We start from the raw sequence: 24,079 nt of genomic DNA, 5'->3' as shown, positions 1-24,079 counted from the left end.
GCTGATTCAAGCAAATGAAAGCTCACACTTATTTTAGTGGACCTGACACAATCTGATGAAATGAAACTGCGCAAGTTAAATCAGGAAACACAGAGGTGGAAAGTTACAGCCGATGATGCTGCTGTATCTCTTTTTCGGGTACCAGGCCTTAGAACAGCAGTGAACCGCTTGACTTTTTATGTATTATGAGTGAAGTTTATCGCAATATTGACAGTTTTTTCTCATGCTGTCTGTACCTGTCAGTCACTGGGATGCAGGGAGATGGGTTAAACTGGTTTTGCAAAGGCTGAGCAGACCTACAGTCTCCACCTTAAGCTCCTGCAGGGGTGACTAAGACGCTGCTGAATAATTTATGACAGGCAAGTTAATTAAGTGACCTTTAGTTTCTCTCTTTATGCCTGAGGGCCTGTGTGAGAACGCTCCCCATGTTGCTCAGTATGATCCTAAAATAGATGTGAGTGTATTTCCTCTATTGTTCCAAACTCAACCAACCAGTTTAAAAAGCATCTATTCTCAGCAACAGGTGGATGACACGTCCAAAAAAAGTAACAAGTCATAATCTCTACCTCTTGTTGTATACAAACAAAGAGAGCATATGCATTGTTGAGTCTTTTAGTTTTCTTATCTGCAAGAGAGCAACTAAACAAACTAACAATAGCAGAAAAGGAAGCAACAGAAGGGAAAGAAACTAAAAAAGCAATACAATAAACAGGCCAGGATTCTTTGGAAAAACAAAACAAAACAAAAACCAAGATCTTTATCCTTTTGAACTATCCCGGAGAAAACATGTCTGAACTTCATCCCAAAATCGAGCTGCTTCAGGGTAGAAAGTTTGTGAAACCTCGTCCTGTAACTCTGCAGCTCCACGTAGAGCAGAGCTGGTTCTGATGTAGGCTAATTACACTGATAAAAACACAACATCTGTTTAAAGTCACTGCAGAGAGGTATGAACCTGAAACTGCAGCAAGGATCAAAGCCTGGTGTGCACAGACACGATAGCGGCTGAATCAGGTCTCAAAACGTGACAGAGAGCGGCCTCCGGTGGAAACTCTTGCAAACTGCTAGTTTATTTCAAACAGACATTAATGAAGTGATTCACCAGCTTAAAGCAAACCTGAATCTTGTGTTTTATGTTTTTAACAGGCGACTGTTGTTGTGATTTGGTGCTATATAAATAAAATTGAATTGAATTTTTATTTTTATCGCAAGGCATGAAAGTTTTTACGCTTAAAGAAGCCCTGACGAGGTGGATGATAACAGAATCAAGTTGGAGTAAACCGAAAGCAACATGCAGTACTGTGCGAAAATCCCATCACCTCAATATTTCTTTATATTTTGCTGTAAAAATAGCAAAATAAAAATAAATAGGTTTATTGAAGAATGTGCAAACTTGGGAATACCGTATATAATAGGGCAAACACAGAGTTTGTACAGTTCTATCAAGTTTGAAAGTCTTCTTCATTCTTCAGTTAAAGAACAAATGATCTGTTTTGTGACAGGCTGCTAGTAACAAAGTAAAGACACAATTTAAACTATTATGTAAGCAGCAGGTGTGGACTTGTGTAGCTGCGGTGAAGCAGAGATGCAGGGCTTTTAGTTTGTTTCTCCACTGCATTTCCTGTATACAGCCCCATGTTCTTCTCATGTCCAAACTGATGCTGACTGAAAAGACACCACATATGCAAATGAGTTTGAATGCCCCTTTAAATTTACTCTCACATGCCTTTTAATGTTTCTCTGTCTGGTGCCAAGGCTCCAAAATGATGATTAGGGGAAAATATAATGCAAATCTGAATGGTTGGTTTGTTCAAACAGGGCTGGAACTAATATTATCCATGGCTGTGTTCCTCTCATTTCTGAAACAGAGCCGTCGTTATCAAAATTAATAATTCCCCTCTGGGTTATTCCTGTTGTTTATGGCTGCTGAGATAAAAGTCTATAAATCTGATTCATTTGGGAAAGATAATAAAATACAGCTTTTCCTTATTTGGGTTTTACAACATGTGTTTGTGTACTCAAAAAATATGAACAAATCCAACATGAGACCTATCTTTTACTCTAGATTACAAAAAAATACGAAGCATAATGCTTTATTAAAAATAAACTACATTTTGAACTGCTTTAATTCTTCATGGCATAGATTCAACGAGGTGCTGGAAACATTCGTCAGAGACTTTGTTCGACACTGACATGACAGCATCACACAGTTGGACTGAGATCTGGTGACTGTGGAGGCCTTTTGAGGACAGTGAAGCAATTTTCATGCTCAAAAATAAGTTTGAGATTATCTAAACTTTGTGACACGGTGCGTTATTTTACAGGAAGCAGTCATCAGAGGAGAGTACACTGTGGTCATACAGGGATGGTCGTGATCAGCAATAACACTCAATTAGGTTGTGTTTTTAAAACATGATTCCCATACAATTTATTCCTGGGCCTTGGTATGGATATGCTCTCTGTTCCTTTAAGACAGCCTTCTTCTCATTGGCTGGTCCTCACAAATAGGAGGTGTCAGTAGCACATCATGATAGTTATGTGCATATACCTACAAGTTCAATAGCCTTCGGAAGCCTGAGCTCCTTGTTTACAGAGATTACATCCACATTACATGTACCCTGTTTCACTTAAACTTTTAGCCATGTTCCAAAATTGTAAGTGTAAAAATGATAGAAGGTAAGAAAAAGAAGAGAGTGCAGCTCCCTCATAGGGCAAGGACTATACAAAAACTTGTTTTAGGATTTTTATATTACAATATGATGACATCAGCTTTTATGGCACCAATGTAACATTATAGGGCAAGATATTGAAAAAACAAATCTTCTCTTAATATGGTTTCTTCATATTGGCTTTTTCTACTGGAAAAGTTCAAGGGGGCCGAATACTTTTGCAAGCCACTGTACGTCCCTACCCTCACCTATGGTCACTAGCTGTGGGTAGTGACGGTGGAAATGAGCTTCCTCTGAAGGGTGGCTGGCCTCTCCCTTAGAGATAGGGTGAGAAGCTTGGCCATCCGAAAGGGGCTCAGAGTAGAGCCGCTGTTCTTCGCATCGGAAGGAGCCAGCTGAGGTGGTTCGGGCAACTGACAAATATACCCCCTGGGCGCCTCCTGGGTGAGGTGTTCCGGGCATGTCCCACCAGGAGGAAGACCCTGGTCAGACCCAGGAAACGCTGGAGAAATTATATCTCTCGGCTTGCCTGCGAATGCCTGGGTGTTCCCCGGACAAGCTGGAGGAGGTGGCTGGGGAGAGGGAGGTCTGGGCCTCTCTGTTTAGGCCACTGCCCCCGCGACCCGGCCCCGGATAAAGAGCACGAAGATGGATGGACGGTTTCTTCATATATTTCTTGAAGGTGAGCTTTGATCTTAGGGATGAACAATGAAGGTTAAGATCAAATGCTTAGCCCTCCTAGGCACTTACATCTCCCAAGGCCTGGATTATTGTTGTGAGGCTTGAAGATGATCGAGTAAGCTGTGGGTAATATACAGCTGTTTTTAGCAATCTACCGTCACACAAATTTTAAAAATGATATCTCAAAAACCAGACTGCTAACAAACAGACAGACAGACAAACAAACTCAATCGATTACATACTCCCTCGCTTTAGCTGGAGAACAATACATCCTGATGGACACAGGACAGAAATTGACAGAGGACAATAGAAACACCATTTAAAAAAATATTTTAATTACGAACAAGAATAAAATATATAAATATTAACAATACAAATAAGATTATGGCTATTTACTCACACTGAAGTAGCCCACATTAACAATGACATTTGGATGAAGAATGAATTTTCCATGTTTTGGTTTGCTCTTAATTTCTTCATCCAGACATACCTTAAAGATATAATTATAGACTCATAACCAAAGTTATGCGAAACAAAAGACCTAATTAAAATAAGTTAAAATATATAATTGTGCAGATTTTTGCAAAGTTGGGTTTTTACTTTCTCAGCATGACACACTCTTACACCAGTTACTGTATATCCAAAAATCTATTCTCAGTGCCAACTATGTACCTCTGAGAAATCTTTCAACCTATTTTCTAAGTAAACCGGTGGCTGTAAAATTAAAGGAAAAACAACAGAAAAATACACAAAATATGTAATTTTATATTACCCAAGGCAGACTAACTGTTTATAAAATGGCTCTGTTATGATACCATATGGGATTCACAATCGTTTTCCCAGAGTTAAAACTACCCGGAGAAAGATAGTTAATAGGTGTCATTACACAATGACTATATTAGTCTTATAAAAATACAAAAAAATAAAAATAAGACTCTGTGGCTGAGCTAGTGTCTCTAAGGCTGGTTTTATGGTCACAAATGTGTCCATCTGCGTACAGCTTTTGGTCAAACAGGGGGGTTTTCCCCCACCCAAGACGCTCTCCCATGCAGTCCTTTGAGATCTAGACTGCAGGTCGCTGTAAGTGGATGATATTTGCAACTGCAGAATGCTGACTGGTTGACAAGTGGGCTGGAATAGAGAAGGGAGCAACCTCGAAAAATGACTAAAAAAAATAAAGCACGAATAGCACAGACAGTGGCTGCAGTAATATTTTCATAGTTTTTAACACTCGGTTTCACTTCAGCTCTCTGTATGTAAAAAATTCGCTCACAGACAAACAAAAGTAGCCTGCACAATGGCGGTAACATACCTTGTACACTGCCTCCATCTGACAACAGCGCTCACTGCAGGTGGACGGGCAGTCCCTGCTACCTCTGCTCAACCATAAAACCAACTTAAACCTAGGAAGCTGTACTAAAGCTAAATGTCAATATTAGCATGCTAACCAATATGTTTATATATATTTACATTAATTTGGTGTGTCAGAACCAAAATGTTAATTTGGTGTTTTTGCATGCTAAAACGCTAACTATGTATGTTAACATTCTAGCTAATATATTCATGCTTATGTGTTCGTTTGGTAATTAGCAAGCTAACTAAGGCGTTAACCATATGTTTGTGTGTCAATTAGGTGATTTAGCATCTAACTTATGTCTTGACCAAATTTTTAGATGTCAATTTAATGCGTCAGAATGCTAACTAATGTATTAACCATATATTCACATTAGTTTGGTGTGTTAGCATGCCAGTATTTGGCATTAAAGCTACACTGGAATGTCTTCAGTTTTACTGGTGCTTTGACAGAAATCAGACTAACATAAAATACACAATAAACACTGACAGCAATGCATAAATGTAGAAGAATAATACATCTGTATAGTTCTGAAAGAAAAATCAAAACAACAAACACAAATAATGAACTGACAATCACTGAGGGATTTTCCTGGTTCAGTTGACAGAGCTGGTCTAGTTTTAGCTTTAATTAAGGATCTATCTATCTATCTATCTATCTATCTATCTATCTATCTATCTATCTTTCTTTGTAGTTGCTGTTGTGCTATATCCATACAGACTGTATATGGGAGATGGATGTAACCTCCGAATTTGAAATGTGAAGCCAAAACCAGTGTTGCCAACTCCTCAGTAAGGAAAATCGCTATTGGCTGTCCTAGAAGTTGCTAAATAACGTCATTACCTAATTTGCACAATTGGTCATGCTTATGTAATTGTAACCTATGTTGTAGGAGAGAGAAATATCGTGGAAGAGACATAAAGTGAGTAAAAAACACAATAAATTAATTTAGAATATATTTAGAACTACAAATTAAATTTCTTTTAGCAATTATTGTTTTTTTTATGTCACAATTCTAACCCACCTCCTGTGTCTGGGCTGGGTACTGCCAAAAGTGACCTGAAATAGGCACTCTGGCAGAATTACTTTGTGTGTGTGTAGCTTTAAACTTTGTGATTTGCAAAAAGTTGGAGCAAAAGAAGAACTGACTGTGTTACAGTCAGTCACTCATGCGCCATTCATTTGCAGTTTTGGAGGCGTAGGGGGTCAACATCTCCTGCTCTGACAGCAGCTGGGTTGCGACTGCTGCGTGACAACAATCCGTCACCTGTGAGCGCTTTGGCACAGGCGAGGTGCCCATGGCGACATCCGCTGCTTGTTGAGAGAAAGAGTGATACGTGCTTTCACGTCAAAAAGTGGTTCTAAGTCTTCCTAATAACACCACCAAAAGTCGCCAGATTTGTCGCTAGTCGCTTTTTAGAAAAAAAGATGCTGAGGAGGCCTGAAAACTCGCTAAGTTGGCAACACTGGCCAAAACTGAGTGTACAATATTCTAATTTTCTCAGCTAAATCCACTTCACCTTCAATGGTTCTGATTAAAAAAACAAACAAACCAATGGATGATGTCACAGTTGCTAAAATCCATCTTTTACATAGAGTCTATAGTCACACGAGAAAATGAATAACAACTCTGTGAGAAAACTCTATGGTGAAACACTAAAACTGAGAGATTTCTAGTTTGTTGATTGCTGCTCCAAAATCAGATCAGACAGCACGTTGATGTCCGTCTCTGCCGAGTGGCACTGCAGCACCAGCGTCACCATGTTGTCCTGATTAGGGAAAACCTGACAGAGCTGCTCTCTCAGGCTGGCTGTTTCTTCAGGACTCCTCTCGGTCCGGACCCCCTGGCCATGACCTGTAGCACCATACTGCTTCTGCTTCTGTCCCATGTCCCATCCCTTTCCTTGCCCCCTCCCTCTACCCCTGCCGGCTGCTCCCAAAGCGTCCAGTGCGCCCCCTAGTGTTCGGTCACGGAAGTTGATGACCTCTGTTTGGGAGCGTGGCTGTTTGGAGGAACTGAAAGATGAGGCCGAGCCAGCAAAAGAGTGATTTCCTGGATTTGGACTCCTGAAAGATGTTGAGAAGGAAAATGAAGCATCATGTGAAATTATTCTCAAAGGATTGGGTAAGATCGGATATCTTGGGTCTGTTACCTATGCTCTGAACGCAGGAAGTCATCCAGGTGAGGCCCTCCTCTTCCAAGAGGGTCATCAGGGACCATGAAGTGATCCCCGACAAAAGTGTACTGAAGAAGACTGGACGAGCAGCAACAGATCACAGAGGAAAAATGTATTTAGTGAAAAACATTGTTTAGGGTATTGACAGTATTTTCTGTCAACCCAACTTTTTGGATCTTTTAGATAAAAAAGGACAAAAACGTCCGGAGACTGATTTTTTATTACATTTGGTAAATGTGAGTGAAACCATTTCAGTGCAAATCAAAATTTCAGTCCCCCTGACTGCGCAGCACTGCCCTACCTCTTTTTAATGATGTCCCTCCATACGGGGGACTCGTCCAAGAGGTCCCTCAGGTTGTCGTTGGTCACGATCACTCCGCCTGTCTTCTGTGCGTGCTGCAGTATCATTCTGCATAAACACAAAGACATGGGTATCAATTTTTGGCTTATCTGAACTGTATCCAGATAGACTGGAGTGTGTACAGCAACAAAACCACATGAAATGTGATGGGTTGTGTAAACAAAACAATATCTCAGTGTCTTGTACCTGTCATCATACGAGCTGATCCTCTTGCCTTGGACCTCTCTGGATGGCGTGTAGGAGAGCAGGCCCAGCTGCTGCAGCTCTGTCAGATAGTGCTTCTCTGAGAGACAGACACAAACAACTCTTTGTTTACGAAGCAGTCTGCTATGAGGGGAAACACCCACACGCATGCTGAAAGCTCACATGAAGTCTGCATTCACCAAGCATGACTTGTTTTCTCGTTTGAAGTCTTTTGCAGAATCCAGAGTTAGCAGGAGCAAGGAGCAAACACGCACAACAATGGGGTCACAGCCTGACCCCAATGAGATGCTAGCTACACACTCATAGAGCGGAAGTTATAGCCATGAAGTAGAATTTTTGGAATTAAACCTTTTAGTGAAATATTTTCTAAAGCTGCAGTTTCAATCACTCATTTAAATTGAGCTTCATCAACAGTAAAGCTTTGTTTTTATTAACTGAGTTTAACACATTTGCTTAGCAAGCAAAAGTTGCTGGTTCGATTGTGATCGGAGACACGGTGTCTTATGCAACACATTTGTTACCTCTGACAGACTAAACTAAGTTTCTTACTTCAACAAAAAAATAATCAAGAAATGAATCATAAATCAAGATTTTTCTTAGCTGGGGCCCTAAAGTCTACACACGTCACTCTTCCAGTGCTTTATATTTATCTGACTTTAACCTGTCAGCTCCTTTGTGGCAACTATGTGCGAACAGAAGGAAGTATTGGCCAGTAAACTCTGGCAGTAAAAGCAGGAAGGTGTCATGTAAGCTGAGAGCTGCATGCTCTCGGCTTACACAGCTCTCCTACCTACACCAGTGCTCTGAAAAATTAAATACACCCTTCATGCTTCCATAGTCTAGCAGGTTTTTCCCAGCACACAAACACTTGGACACAGTGCTCGGCTTTGCCTGTGTTCTTTATTTTCTTGTTGACTTCCACTTTTTAAAATTGTCTTCTCAAATAATGCCCGGTTTTCGCTCAGTTCTTCTGGCTTCTCCAGCTGCCACCCGTGAGGTTCTCTCCCAGCCCGAGGATGCTACTGTGTTAAATGGGACACCGAAAACGCATACTAGGCTCTCCTGGCACTGCCCCCTGAAACCTCTGCTCTACAGCTGAGCCAGATTAGCCAGGCATTCACTTATGATGACAAAAATGTAATGACTTGAATAATAATAATTTATCCACAGAAACTGTAAAAAAAAAAACCACACAAAAAAAAACAACAACCAATGGCTACATCTCAGACTCTACAGGGCTCAGTTAGCAAGTTCGTGACAGCACAGTTAGAAAAAGACTAAATAAGTATGGTTTGTTTTCTAAGGGCGGCCAGAAGAAAGACTCATCTCTCTAAAAAGAACATGACAGCACAGCTTAGATTTAAAAGGCGACATCTGAAAAAACAACAAGATTTCTGGTGTAGATGCTAATATAATACCATAATGCACAGCATGGGGTTGGCTGTAGCCCAGGAGGTAGAGCAGCTCATCTGCTAATATCCTTGGGCATGTTGCCCAAGCTTCTATCTATGGATGCTAACATCCATAGATAGATGCATCCATCAGGGAATGAATGCATGTGAATGTTAGATAGAAAGCACTTGCAGCAAATCTACAACAAAATAGCTGAAAAAGAAAAAAATCAAGGTGCTGTGAAAAAACTCCAGACTTTAACCCGACTGAAATGTTGTGAATAGACCTTAACAGAGCTGCGCACCAACTCATGCCTGAAAACCTCAACGAACTGAAGCAATTTTGTAACGTGGGCCAAAATTCCTCCACAATGATATGAGAGACTGATAAAGTCAACAATTCATTGGGTGTACCTAATTATTCACAGTCATGTGAAAGACTTTCTTTTTCACATGTCTGTAAGTCAAAACTTAAACCGAGTGTATTCCAGTAATAAAAAAAACTGCTCACATTTCCTGCTGTGTGCTACGTGTGAGAGAAGAGAACATCATTATGTGATAACGTTATGACACTCTCCTGACACTGACAAGAGTTCAATTTCAGCAACACATTACGTAAGTTTTAAAGCGTTACCTTTGACCCTGGGGTCGCTCTTTTGCCTCCACTGTGGAATCAGGGCGCTGATTTGACGATGGCCTCGGTCCCAGAAGTGCTGTACAGCCAGAGCGATTCCACGAGAGGAGAAGAAATGACCCAGTCCGTGACTGTGGAAAAATGAAGATTGCCATTAAAGTGTTACAAATAATGCTTCATATGATCACAGTTCACTGGACTTTCTTTCTCTTTTATCACTATGTGCGTCTCCAACAAACATTAACATTGAAGTTGAAGTGCAGTGAAGAATAATATGCTGACTTCCAGTTCTTGGAACCTCTGACTTTTGACGATTGTGCTGTCCAATCAAAAGCAACAGATAAAAATACACCTAAGAGGAACTAGGCTACATGTCACTATGCTAATCACGAAACAGTTCCTAATTCCCCGCAGTATCGGACCTTGTGACCTTATCACCCCTTTGTTTGACATCTGTATCTCTGATGATATGTTGCACTTATATTTTCCACCAGAATAACCCTTCAAGTTGGAATTTCCACTCGAAAAGTCAGAGAAGGCCCACTAAACCAGATTTCCCAATCCAGGATAGCAAAACAGTAGTGAAACTGCAAAACTAGCACTCGGTATTACCACTATCGTGTATTTGTGGTTCACCAAATAAGCCATATGAAGAGCATCAGGCTTTACCCATGCAGTTCGAAGAAACCAAAATGTGTTGCTACGTCCCTCTGCAGCCCCTAATCTCCTCAGTGTGTTCAGCTGGTGGTAATTGGCCACACCTAGTCAGGTGTTGATAAAAGCATATCTGAGGCAGGCTTTCAAAAAGCCTCACCAGCCGTGCCTTGGTGGTACCAGCCATGTTAGCCAACCTGCTATGCATTTTAGGATTAAAACCTCTTCTCACCTACAATCTGGTATTCGTCTCCTCTCTTTTTTGTTGCGGCTTTTGAGCCGGGTCGTAACTGATCACACGGTCAAATCGGGACCAATGCAACTCCCAGCTCTGAGGTAAAAATGACTGCAGCATATGCATTTGTTGATGGTGCCTACTCTTACCCATCAAACCCTTTAAAAAAACTGTTTAGCACCTACATGCATAGATCTCTGTTCCTTCCCTTCGCTTTGTGTTTCTGTGTAAACGTCATGCTTCGCCAATAGTTCTGGGTCAGTTTATCTTCCTGCTCCCACTCGCTGGGTAGGTAAGCCCATCGCAGACTACAATTATTAATGAACACACTGCCATCACAACTTTATAAATCTTTAAACAGAGTCTACACATCAGCCACAGGTGTTCCTTTACCATCTACTACATGAGAAAATACAATCACCATTCCCGGAAAGTTTACAGAGGCCCACTGCAGCATGGGTATCTTATTAATGCACAATTCCATTGTTATAACATGTTTAAATGTGTAAACATGCACTCAACTAATCATGCACATTCATAAACTGTGGCATAATGTACCACTAAGCTGGAATAATAACTATATCTTTCATTTTAAGCTTTTGCTTTTAGAGCAAAAGGACACAAAGAGTAGATCCTCATTTCTAAATATGTTTTCAAATTCTCAAGAAGTCCTTCACATTTGGCCTAACAGGACTATCTATATTTCCTGTTCTCATATTCCCTTCTCATAAACACCCCACCAAAATAAATCTTCTACTCTATTGTATACTTTACCGCATTTTCCCAGTACGACCTTTATTTGCTGTAATTCTTACCTCATAGCCACGTTACTCCCATCAATTATGATCGTCCTCAGTGTTGGGTCTCCGGGCTGGTCTGTCAGCTTGAGTTCAAAGGGGATCTGCAGGCTCTCCAAGAATCGCTGCTCTCCTGTCACCACCACTGAAGGACTAGACACGAAACCCTGTTTGTCCCTCGCTCTGGTGGGAGACGAGTCCTTCGTGCCAGGGAATAAAGGCTGAGGAGCTTGAAGGGCTTGCTTAAAGGAGTGCTTTGAGCCATTGTTCTGAGCATGATGATTCTGTTTTGTGGGAGATGGATTAGGCAAGTAGTTGGTGTTGCCTTGTTGCTTATGAGATTGGAAATTGGTGAGCTGAGGATCCATGGATGAGGCATAAGTAGGCATTGGTGGCCCTTTGACCCCAGGTAGGATGATGTCGTGAGGAGTTTGTGACTTTGAAGGCTGGTGTTGCTTTTGCTGTGAGGTGTACAAGGTCACCCGTGACTGCTGGGGTTTATTATTCCAAATATCTCGTCCCTCAATAGGGACACTACTATCAATCCTTGACACCCTTATCTTTTCTCGCCCATCGAATTCTCTCTCTTCGGGAGGTGTATAAGGCTGAAGTTCTGGTATTATTTGAAGTTTTGACCCGCCAGTGTCCAAGACCACATCATCCATCTCTCTCGGTCCTTCTCTGAAGGCTCCTGCCTCTTTGACTCCCTCTTTCTGCAGCTGCAGGAGCAGCTGGTGAGTCGATCCATCAGGCAACAAGTTGTACAGTTTGGTTACGTTCTGTTCGGGGTACCCACAGCTGGCTGCCGCTTTCTTCAACACCCCCAGCACAAAGTCTTCCTCTTGCTCTTTATTCATTACGTCTACGCTGACTTTTCCCTGATTGTGTCTTGCATCCCCTGTTGCGTCTTCCCCCTCTCGTCCTTCTTCTGTTTCTCCATCGCTACGTATGGCTCCACCGCCTCCTGCTATTTCTCCCCCATCTTCTCTGTGTTCTGTCTCACAGGGTCGGTTTTTCTCTGTCTGATTCAGGTCGACAGCACCTCCCCTCTTTGGGTTTGGGAGAACCCGATTCCTCTGCTCTTGGTCACTGCGGTCCTGCTCCTGTTGAACTAAGTCCAGAATCTGCGATGCCTCTTTAGGTCCTGTTCTGGCAAGCACTCGTTTCACAACCTCCTCTGTGTATCCCATGGCGGTAAAGAATTTCAAAAGAAGCCAAAACTCCTTGTTTCCCATCGACAGCTGCAACTCCTGCTCTTTTTCCTTCCCAGATGCTGTTGCTTGGCCCAAGTGCTCTTCTCCCACCTCCTGTGGTGAATGCGTGGGTCTTTCCTCAGCACCCTCTGCCCTCCCTCGGGTGCCTGCAGACATGGAAAAAGCCTGGAAGGAGTCTTTATTTGCAAAGTCATTTCCTGCGCCTGCAGCCATCCCTTCAGCCCATCGCTCAGTAGTGGTAGAAGAATCAGGGACTGTTTGCTTGAGGGCACTGGGTATTTTAGACCTATCCTCTGAATCCCCATGTGGCCTTGCCTCTGTATTTACATCAGTCAGTGATGAACTAGGGCTTGATCCAAGTCCCGTTTCTTTCACCAAGTCCAACAGGATTTCCTTTACTGATCCTGGCAGCACAAGAAGATCCAGGATGTGCCTGTCTTCCCACTTCTCCACCAGAGTTTTAAAGGCCCGTCGTGAATCCAGGGACTCACCTGAGCCTCCGTCCCCCATGCGCTTGGACTGTGTGCCCTCATACCTCTCTACCAGGTCTGTAATAAGAGAGTAGGCTCGCACCACCGGCTCCACCAGGCCAGATATGAGCAGGAATCCTGGAGAGCCGACCTGATTTGGTAGGAGAAAGACAGAAAGGCATTAATTTTGAGTTCTACCAATGACTGAAAAATAATAATATAACAGATCATTTAGACCAAAAAAGACCAAAACAAAAGAATAAAAGAGTTCTACTTAAACAGGTCAATGTTTAATTTATTTATTTTGCCTTTGCTGTTTCCTTTAATGGATTGTGGACCAACTGTTAATTTTCAGGTCTTGTATCCACGGACCATTATATCATACAATGCATGAAAATTCAATAAAAACTTAATAGAAAGACAAATCATTGTCTGACAGTATCCAATGAGTATTTCAGTATTTGCATTTCAACATAAACCATCACTACTTGAAAGACTGGATGATTCACCTGCGTGCAACCAAAACTATAAGCACACTCCAAACAGAGTAAATACCATTCTCGCCTACAAATTCTTCATATTCAAATACAGAATCTATTTAAAAAAGACTGAGAAACTAAAAAAAGGAAGCAGGATGGTGACGGCTGTAATGGTAAAGTTAAGTCATGGAATTATGAACCCATGGGAGAGGCCAATGGTAGGTGTCAGGGTGGCAACGTTTTCATTACAGTCTATGGCTTCTCCAGGTGTGGAAATCTGCCAGTACAGTTACATACACGTACAGGACACTTTGTTAGGTACACTTGTTCAACTGTTCATTAAAGCAGATGTCTAATCAGCCAGTCACATGGCAACAACCCGTTCAAGTTCAAACCAAGCATCAACCAAGCAAGTGATTTTGAATGTGCATGGATATTGGTGCCAGTGGTTGGAAAAGCCAGACGTCAGAGGAGAATGGCCAGACGACCTCAAGCTCATAGTAAAGCAAAAGTGCACCATATGGACAAAACTACTGGGTCCATGTCCTGCATGGACATGGCCTTAGCTCCTACCTGGAAATCAGGTAGTCACCCATAAAACTCACTCCTTAAGCCTTAATTTAAACATTTACACACATTAAAACTGGGACCTCAAAATATTCTTACTGGAGTTTCCTCTTCCTCTTAAGTAAGATTATTAAGATACGTTCCAAGAAATTTATGGGCAACAAATCATACTGAAAAAGAAAGTTGTCAGAATGCAGAGTTGCATTTTTACGGTCTATAAGTCGTCTTAAGAACAGACCAGAAGTTCCCAAAAACTGTTTCACGGTCTTAGTTTTGAAGGCAGTTTTTAACTTGTGGAAGGCGTGTGACACATTTCCATCTGATGGCGTAAAACTGATATTGACTAATAATGTGATTTCTTATTGGAATAACAGGACTGTAATCTCTTGATATCACACTATTAGTCACTTTGTTGCATCATCAGTGAATAATGGCACACTAAGCTTGTTAATGTATTACACCCTTTAAACCTTTTTTACTTTCATTTAATGTGTTTTTTTCATTTTAAGTCTCTGAGACCCAGAAATGAACTTCTGTACACTCCCAATGGGTTCTAGATATCATGACTAGAGACAATCCATAACAAATTGAAACTGGTGAACACAATTCTTGTTTTTAAGTCAATAAAGATTATGTATGCAGTGCTTATCCCACCCTGGAAAAAGAACACTTCAAAGAAATCATTAAATGCCCCAAATGACCATGACATTAATACCCATAATTATATGCACATCAGTTGTGTCACATTGGTTGCTACCCGTTAAAAATTGGGCAATGACAAACTGAAAGGCTTTAAAACAGATCAGGTATTGTTTATAAGGAGGATTTCTTTGCCTATTTGGGGCAAAAGTGGAAATAAATACAAAAAAAGAAAAAAAAACTGTTGTTATTCTAATATCAATATCAGCTCAGATTTCTACAATTTGTGCATCTTTAATAAAAATATCTATTCAGTAATACTGAAGTTATTAAAAGGTTAGAGAACCAATGTAGTAGGCAAACAAAGGTGTAACAAATGCCTCTCTATAGTAACTATTACTGTGAAACCGGCCTGTTGTTGAGCTCTTACCACTATATGTGCTGAGGTGCTTTTGATCAGGCTGTCCATGAACAGGCCTTTGGCTCCGCAGAAGACACAGTGAAGCACCCCAGGATACTTAATCTCCTGCTGTTCCTCCTGGTTCACAACTCCTTTCACAAATAACTGAAAAAAATAAACAAAAAAACAAAATAGTGTTGTTAAACTTTAGTAATTATGAAAAAGAAGCTCCATGGGAAGAGCCAGAGTTGAATGCTCTGTCCATGCATCGTGCTGGGAATATTTAAGGTTTTGATTATTTTCTACACTTAGAGAGAAAGGTGGAAGTTCAGAGACACCAAAGGACTGACTGCACGAGAACGGTCAGTCCACTTACTAGCCGGATGTGTCTAGGTATTGTGTACTACCTAGTGGATAACATGGATAAATTTGTGTTTATCTGGGAAACACTTTACATTTCGTAAAGCATATCTAGCTACGCGAAGGCGTTTAGCTCAAACATGCAGTCAGATTGAGGTCAGATCACGTTCTCACCATAAACACGCTTCGTAGTCTGTTTGGGACCGAGCCAAGACCACCTCCTCTAAATGGTCTCGGTGCGAATGACTGAACCCTGACCCCACTGAAGTCCATCCACAGGAGATCCACCTTCCCCTATTTGTGCTTAAGTTTCAAAGTCTGCAACGTCCACGCTCTAATCTAGCTGCGGACGTTAAAGAAAGCAGGAAAAGTAATAAGCAGTTTATTATAGTTTATGTTTATAAAATCATCTCGCTGACAGCAGCTGCAGCAGATCCACTGACTGACTCTATCTCCACCTCCGTTGGTCATTTTTACACCTACTATTCTCGTTTGAACATCCACAGCTGCGGTCTCCACATGAAGGAGAATTGTTTTTAGACACAGCTAAAACAGGACAGTAAAACAATATAAAAATAAATAAAACACAATACACTGACATATCACTCAGTCAAGCTGGCCTTTAGCAAAGAGGTTTGCATGTCTTCTCAAACTGCCTATATGCCCGACAATGGTGTGATTACAGCTACTACTGTTACACTACAGCGACTGACTTTGCAGTGCATCAGTCTGCTAGTCTTTGTATGAGTGAACGAATCTTTCTGACTGCATGTGTCAACAGGCACTTGCATATGTGGACTGAAACCTAACGGGTGAAACAACACTTAAAAAACTTTGATGACTCATTACCTGGGAATGGTCCCTTAACACTCAGTAGACTGTAGACACAAAAAACCCAACTAAATTTACAGCTGGGTTAATGACAAAAGTGGGTTAGCCCTGCACGAGGATGCAGAAATATGGTGCACAATGGAGAAAGCGGGGCGGGCGACGACACTGAAATAACAGTAAAATCTGAATGATTGCACAGGAAACTTGTTTACTTGAGTGATTAGGCAAAAGAAAGGCCAAAAACTGGCTCGGGCGGCCCCTGAGATAAAGGCTGTGATTCGGATAAAGAAGAAAAGATTTCGTGTGAAAGTTGATGCAAGAAAGATTAAACACTAAAAGAGAAAGAAAAGGCCTCCTGAAATGACAGATCGTGATGAGAAGCTCAAAGTAACGAACGGGCAAATATTCCTTAAAAGGGATATTGCCGAGAAATGAGAGTAGGGGTGATGAAAGCGCTTCAGTTTCACAGCTCTTAAATAATTTCCAGCTACCGTACGCAAATATTTGACTACTCAGACGCACACTTTATCTCGCACCTCCCTCCTGCTTGATTAGCAACAGCGAGGTGTGCTTTTTGGACATTTTGATGTCTCTCTGGCTCTCTTTGCAGTACTTCTAAGTAAGTCACAGCACATACATTAATTCAGTTCAGTTTTATTAATATGGAGCCAAATCACAACAACAGTGGCCTCAAGACTTTATATTGTAATGTAAAGATGATACAATAATAGAAAGAAACACGTAACTAAGGTCACCTGATCCAGCTCTAAATAGAAGGTGTATAATTCATCACAGTGAGTTTGTTGTGGTTATAAAGCAAATATGGGTCACTGTCACGCCCCTCCCACCGTCACGCCCCTCCCACTCTGGTAACAGAGTGGCCCTTGAGCTATCAGCTGTTGATTACTACTTAACTGCTAAAGCTCCCCATAAATGGTATTCTGGCTTGTTTTCTTTCACTGCTGTGGCAACGTTTTAAACTAAAGCGTAAAATCAATGCAGTCACACTGGATAAGGAAAAATTAGCACCACTAATGTGAACTCAAGTCCAGTTTCAGTTACCAGTTAGAATTACTGATAAGTGAAACTGGACTTGGCCAGAGGTTACTGCAGTGAGCAACCTCTGGCAAAGTCAACTTCCATCGTGTTTATGAGCCACACTGCCTAATAACTTATCTCTGTTCTGGACTGATAGGGCATTATAAACAAGAGCAGGGCCTCACCTTGGCGGCTTTCACACTGGCGCTCGGCCCTCGCAGTTTCAGCCATATTTGGCCGTTGCTGCCGTGAGGCAAATCGTCCGCCCCGATGCTGAACGCCACACTGAATATCCGCTCCACCGTGCTGTGCAGGGAGGTCAGAGACCCCCGCAGCATCCCGGCGCACGCAAACTCATCCTCCAACTCCGCCTCTCCTCCGCCTGCGTCGCTTCTCTCGTCATCCATCCTTTCTTCTTAAATTGGTGACAGACGGTCGAACATACTGCGAAAAACACATTTCAGTATCCGTCGGGTTAAAAAAGGTTAAAGGAAGAAAACATATAAACTAAGACTGCTGCCAGTCAATATCTTAGTTATTAGAGTGTCTGGTGTTTTGGATAACTACAGCTGGCTTTTTTCTAACATGGGTAAAAAGATGTTTACAGTTTTAGAAAGGTGAACTCACATAGTCCAAAAAAAGCATGAGAGATAACCAGGTCTCACAGTAGATTTTAACTATCTTTAAGCAGCTCCTGCTGAAAACCAGTTACGAATTTTCCCGTCTGAGGGAAGCTTGTCATTTCCTCTATTTCATTCTGCTGGGAATCTTTCCTGACATCAGCGAAAGACAGGAGTTTCAAGTCAGTGCAGCTTTTGGACACCTCAGTCACATGCTGACCTTTTCTCTCTTTCGACCGTAAATGATGTAAAGAAATATCTAAAAATAGTTCAATAGTCCAAAATCTAAACATAATCAGTTTACCATCAAAATAGTTACTGGTTAGTAAATGTTGTCAGCCTATTCCAAGCCTGAAACTGCACATGGAACCTGAGGGTCTTGGCTCACCCAGTTCAGAGTATAGCTTGTGGTTTCAACTGTTAGGCTTCTGAGGTCTAGATCAGCTGGATAACTCTTCTTCTTCCTACTTCAGATGCTCTCTTTAGAGGTTGCCTCCCTCTTTCTGCCTGTTCTCCATCACTATTATCCAAAACATCCTCTGCGGTCTTCCTCTTTTCCTCCTCTGCTCGTGTCCAAACCATCTCAGCCTTGCCTCCAAACCTGTCAAGCTGAGCTGCCCATGTTTATACTCATTCCTCATTTATCCATAAAAAGAGGACCTATGAAAACCTAACCCTACCTCAACCTGATGCAGGTCACTAGCAACCCGGTCTATCTTCAACCTAAACATAGAGCCCTGCGTCGGGCCTGCATAGAACCTACAAAATAACTGACACAACCAGGTACCAGCATGTATACCTGTGCGGTTGCAATCACTTAATTTCTAGGGTTTGCCGTTATGACTTGCTTATTGGGTGTAGATTTCAAGCAGACTCAAAAACACAATTCATAAACATGATGCAATAATTCTGAATAAAATGCAAGTGAAATATATAAAATCAACAGTTCATTTATTTTAAATGATAAGAAATCAAGGAAAATATCCTCACTATTCAAGTACATGTCATTTGGCCAGATTACAATAAATGTAACAACTACAGTGTACTCAAAATGACATTTACGTGTATATTTTCTGCTCAAGCCTTCTGTTTGCCAGATGTAGCCAATGAGAAGAAAGCTATCCTAAGCTGAGGGAAGCTCCAATGGCCTGTTATCAATAAACACGGGTATAACTGATGCAAACACGCTCTAGAAGAGTCTAACAACTAAAATATGAAGCTGGAAATAATGGGAGCCCTGTGATACCGAGGCAGTGTTTGAATGCAGCAGGTCTTGGCTGGAGGGGAACCGTTTCCCCTTTTTTTGTGGAAATACTCATATAGTAACTCACAGTCATCTGCAACAAGTCAAACGGCTGGGGGAACACCCGCTGTAATGCAGGCTTACCCACATTTCAAAGCAGGGGGCACAGAATGACAGCATTACAAATACGTCTCCGCCACCTTTGTACCTGAAATCATCGGAGTTCATGTAAACAAGACTCATATAGTATTACCAGCTCCATACAAAACATCCGCTTTAACGGCCAATCCGCCACTCCAGCTCCCACCCAGCCAAAGATCTAATTTATAGAAATAAACTGTAATCTAGCAGCAGCCTGTAAACAATGGCCCGATGATTCGGCTCTATTAGGACCTGCCTGGTGTTTGGGAAACGCTTTTCTATTAGATCTGAATTCCAGGAAACGATCTCGCTTCTCTTAGCGGAACACACAAAAAAGGTTTTCTAAACATATCAAAGCATCAAATAATAACGATAACAGTAACGCGTCGGTGTCGTTTTCTTACGTGAGCTCGATCCCCGCCGTTAAAGTTTCGTTTCCAGGAGAAACAGCGGCGGCAGCTCCCCTTCAGTCTTCCGCAACCGTAAAACAAAAACAACTACGCAAGCGGTCCAAAGTTTACCACATGCTCCTCGACGCGCACTGCTCGGAAGCACAGCTCACAGTCACGTCCCTGCAGCGGCGGCGGCAGCAGGGGACGGGCGGATGAGGAAGCCAGTGAGCGCCGGGCAGGGACATCATACCAACCGGTGAAACCCCCCGAGCACAAAACCGAAACTAAAGCAGCGAGCGAGGCCCGGGTGGTTACCTCTTACTGGGTCACCTGTAGTAATACCCTGATGATAATAACCCTGCCGAGGCCGCGCGCGGCTGCAAGGGAGAATTACCGGACACAGAAAGAATTTACGGTATGCTCCTTTATTGATTCAAATAAAGGAGGGCTCATAGGTTTTGTCTTTTGTTTACGTGAAGCTGGACAAAAATATACGACTGTGTGATTAAACCACGCATCGGAACATGTGTTTTAAAATACATTTAGGTGTTGACTTTTGTCAGAGTCACAATGGAGATAGAGGGGATTTCCACTGACGTCAGAACGGGTTTTTCTGTCGCTCCTTTTCTAGTTTTTCTAAATTTTTTTCACTTTGCTCACTGACAGGCTTTGTAAAGTGGAAAGCTGGGCTGTTTGGTAACGCATTTCTCTTTCAGTAGCTCAAATTTAAAAAAAAAAGATATTTGTTTTTAAATTTGCAGGTTTTTAATAAAAGTCTCCGTCCACGGTTCGAGGTGGAAAAAAGGGGGGTAGTTTGTCTGTCTCGAAGACAGGAAGAGAGCTGCTACCTCCTACACTACATCCGGTGTCAACAAATCCAAAATGAATGACAATGAGCTCATCCCCTTTAAAGCTTTTCTGTGTGGGTAAAGTCTGATTTAGGTCATATCGCTGAGCTGAGGAGCTTCCCTAAAACCAAAGTATACATTTATTATCCTAAAGTCTGGGAAAACTGTGTTTATAAAGGAAGTAAGATCTGCTGAATAGCAGAAAATATGATGAGGTGACAGCTTTACTCATTTTTCTACCATGAAATTTATTTAAAAACAAAAACAAGCAAAGAACTTCAACAGCTGTTGTTCATAGACCCTTTTTAACCACTCACATGCCATGTCATTAGGTACGCTTGTTCAACCGCTTGTTACCACAGATGTCTGATCGGCCAATCACTCAGCAGCAGCTAGGTGCAGATAATATTGTGACAAATGTCTGAAGTTCAAACTGAGCATCAGAATGAGGAATGAGGAAGAAAGGGGATTTAGGGTGACAGTGAACATGGTGTTGTTGGTGCCAGGCTTGTCTGAGTATTTCACAAACCGCTCATCTACTGTATATTTGCACACAACCATCTCTAGTGTTTACAGAGAACCGTCTAAAAAGGGAAAATATCCAGCGAGCGGCAGTTCTGTGTGCGAAAATGCCTTGTTGATGCCGACAGTAACCCAAATAACATCTCGTTCCAACCAAGTTTGCAGAAAAGCATCTTTGGATGCACAGCAGTCTGGTAGCAGACTACAGCAGCAGAAGACCGCAGCGGGTGTCGTTCTTGTCAGCTAAAAGCAGGAAACTGAGGCTACAGTTCAAAACTGGAGGAGAGAAGATTGAAAAACATTACCTGCACTGATTAGTCTCAAATTCTCATAGGTTTATGTTTTCCCTTTATTCTGTCACCCCTCTGTTATTTGCTGAGTGACAGCTAACAGCTTACTGTACAGCCTCATACATTTCTCTTGCTCTCATGATTTACCTCACAGAATCACTGTTTCACACGTCTTTGAGTTACCACCCACCATAACCTCCATTGTGTGACATAATGAGCTCTGTATACACTAGAACCCCCATATGATGTGTGTTAAGCAGTTTCTGTGGAAGATACTTGTGCATCAACAATCAACTGCCCTTCCAAGTCATTTTTTCTTCTTTACATCTTGATAAAGAATCAGAAACAACTGAGCATGCTCACTAGATGCTTCCACCCCACAGATGCAACTACATGACTGTATGAAAATCAATGCCTTCCTGCAACACGAAGTGCATGTACACGTGTTGCGTTTATCTCTAGTTTATCTCCTGCATGACACGTCACTGAGGAAGACAAACACTTGTTATCAGTGGTTATATCGTGTCTGTTCAGAGAATAGTGGTTTATGTTGGTAAGCATCATTTTTGTTTTAGACGTGCTGCAACATTTACCACGTGTTGTGTCATTCTTATGTAGGTTTGATAGCCAGCCAAACACAGCACAGCAGTGCAAATCCTCCTTGTCAGGCCTGCAGACCTGATTAAAATGTTTCCCAAAATCTTGAGTTGTAATCTGAAAATTCTGACTCACGAACTTAAACGTCTGAGAAAAAGCTCAATATTAAGAAAATAACTTGAAGTTTAAAGATTATAACCCATTGGTTTTGCAGAAAATTCTAGATTTTTATTTCTGTCCACCTATGACACCTCATGTTGCCCTCCTCAGGTGAGACATCCCCCTTCATGTCCCCAATAAATCAAATCAAATCAAAATCAAATCACTTTTATTGTCACATCACATGTGCAGGTACATTGGTACAGCACATGTGAGTGAAATTCTTGTGTGCGAGCTTCACAAGCAACAGAGTTGTGCAAAATACAATAATGTAAACAAGCAAAATACAAGAATGGCTACATCTGAAACTAATAAATATATGTACAATATATAATAGTATATGCATTTCTGGATGTGTATACTAAATATTTTTCTACGTGTGTGTGTGTGTGTGTATACACATATTTTACAAATTAAATAGAGTAAACAATAAATAAAATATATAAAAATATACAGAGTTGAGACATGTGCAAAACAGTGGCATTACTGTACAGTATGGAGTGCATAATGTTAAAGTTCCAGTAGTGAAGCTGAGGTGTCTATGACGTGTTCAGCAGTCTGATGGCCTGGTGGAAGAAGCTGTCTCTCAGTCTGCTGGTACGGGACCGGATGCTGCAGAACCTCCTTCCTGATGGAAGTAGTCTGAACAGTTTATGGCTGGGGTGACTGGAGTCCTTGATGATCCTCCCCGCTTTCCTCAGGCACCGCTTCCTGTAGATGTCTTGGAGGGAGGGAAGCTCACCTCCAATTATCCGTTCAGAGCACCGCACTACTCGCTGGAGAGCTTTGCAGTTGTAGGCGGTGCTGTTGCCATACCAGGTGGTGATGCATCCAGTGAGGATGCTCTCAATGGCACAGTGATAGAAGGTCCTGAGGATGCGGGGGCTCATGCCGAATCTTTTCAGTCTCCTGAGAAAGAAGAGGCGCTGCTGCGCCTTCTTCACTGTTTTGTTTGTGTGTACTGACCACGTAAGATCCTCAGCCAGATGTACACCAAGGAACCGGAAGCTGCTCACTCTCTCCACAGCAGCGCCGTTGATGGTGATGGGGGTGTGTACTTCTCTGCACCTCCGGAAGTCCACTATCAACTCCTTTGTCTTTGCGACGTTGAGGGTGAGATGGTTGTCTTGACACCAGTGGGTCAGGGCGCTGACCTCCTCCCTGTAAGCCGTCTCATCACCGTTGGTGATAAGACCCAATAAACATTTGCAGCTGTGCAAACAGAGAGGTGCTCTTTCTGCACACCTGCATGCTCAGTACCTGGCTAACACAAAAAGCCTTGAAAAAATGAAAGGTGACAAACAAGGTGATGGTTTTTGATAGTGAGGAACATTCAGTGGATTCTTTTTCACTGAGGCAGTCTTTGTTTTTCAAGAGCAAAGCCTGTTTGAACACTTTTATGTGCAGCTAGTTTCATGAAGGGCTGGCTGTACCCAGCGTGATCGTACACTTTATGAAGGTCAGTTTGAAAAAGCAACCCAAAGATGATCACAGTAGCTGAACTAACAGTTAGAACTTTAACCTGAATAGTCTGCTTGTTTTTTTCTGCTAGATCAGGTTTGTCAGACATAACCCCCGTGGGCCAGAACTGGCTGGACGAAGACTCCAATCCTCCAATCCAGTCATGCTACACCAAAGCAATTAGCTAATATAAACAATTAAAGGACAGAAAAAGGCACTTTTTTTTCTTTACAATCTGCTATAGGACAGAAAAAGGCACTTTTTTTTTCTTTACAATCTGCTATAGAAATTTCAGTCATTTTTGACAATGGGTCTAAACATAAATCATGTCACTATAGATTAATTTTGCTTTATGTCCCTGTATGTCATTGTGATTCAGCATGGCCTTCATTCAACCTGAGTTTGACGTTCCTGCTCTACAGGACAAGAATGCTCAGCACACACGCCCTGATTCTTTAGCATATGATTGCAGAGCAAATTATCAGTCTTGCTTTCAGGCTTGCATCGAATGACAACATGTCAGGTGTGTGTTCAGACACACCTGTAATAAAAAAGCAAGACACAGGAATGTCTGAACTGGGGCGGTGTTGTCATTATTTTAATCATCTGGAAACAAAGCCTGTTGATGCGAACCTATAAACTGTTGTCATTACA

At 41.9% G+C, this 24,079-nt stretch overlaps 1 protein-coding gene across 2 annotated transcripts; it reads right to left on the bottom strand.

The window, feature by feature from the left end:
* Positions 1 to 3,661: 3,661 nt before the first annotated feature.
* Positions 3,662 to 20,279, bottom strand: khnyn (KH and NYN domain containing). 2 transcript variants are annotated; one of them, XM_005949309.3, is made up of 9 exons: positions 19,561 to 20,279; positions 17,338 to 17,596; positions 14,954 to 15,088; positions 11,173 to 12,989; positions 9,469 to 9,599; positions 7,426 to 7,522; positions 7,180 to 7,287; positions 6,855 to 6,956; positions 3,662 to 6,768 (listed from the first exon to the last, which is right to left on the bottom strand). In XM_005949309.3, exons 2-9 carry the CDS (start codon positions 17,557 to 17,559, stop codon positions 6,375 to 6,377), a joined length of 3,006 nt encoding a protein of 1,001 aa, XP_005949371.1. In that variant the 5' UTR covers positions 17,560 to 17,596; positions 19,561 to 20,279; the 3' UTR covers positions 3,662 to 6,374. The 2 variants fall into 2 exon arrangements, with proteins under 2 accessions (XP_005949371.1, XP_014185442.1); XM_014329956.2 differs by lacking the exon at positions 19,561 to 20,279 and having other exon boundaries at positions 17,338 to 19,554.
* Positions 20,280 to 24,079: the final 3,800 nt, after the last annotated feature.

The sequence above is a fragment of the Haplochromis burtoni genome, unplaced genomic scaffold (assembly GCF_018398535.1).
Source record: "Haplochromis burtoni strain Fernald_Lab_line unplaced genomic scaffold, NCSU_Asbu1 Contig_648, whole genome shotgun sequence".
NCBI lineage: Eukaryota > Metazoa > Chordata > Actinopteri > Cichliformes > Cichlidae > Haplochromis > Haplochromis burtoni.
The sequence above is the reverse complement of the archived record's forward strand: the minus strand, read 5'-3'. Positions and strand labels throughout refer to the sequence as shown.

Coding starts and splice junctions, on each gene's coding strand:
- khnyn (XM_005949309.3), bottom strand. CDS start 17,559: ATGGATGACGAGAGAAGCGACGCAGGCGGAGGAGAGGCGGAGTTGGAG. Junction 15,089..17,337: donor CCAGTGTGAAAGCCGCCAAG/GTGAGGCCCTGC, acceptor TATTTTTTTCAG/TTATTTGTGAAAGGAGTTGT. Junction 7,288..7,425: donor ATCAGCTCGTATGATGACAG/GTACAAGACACT, acceptor GTGTTTATGCAG/AATGATACTGCAGCACGCAC.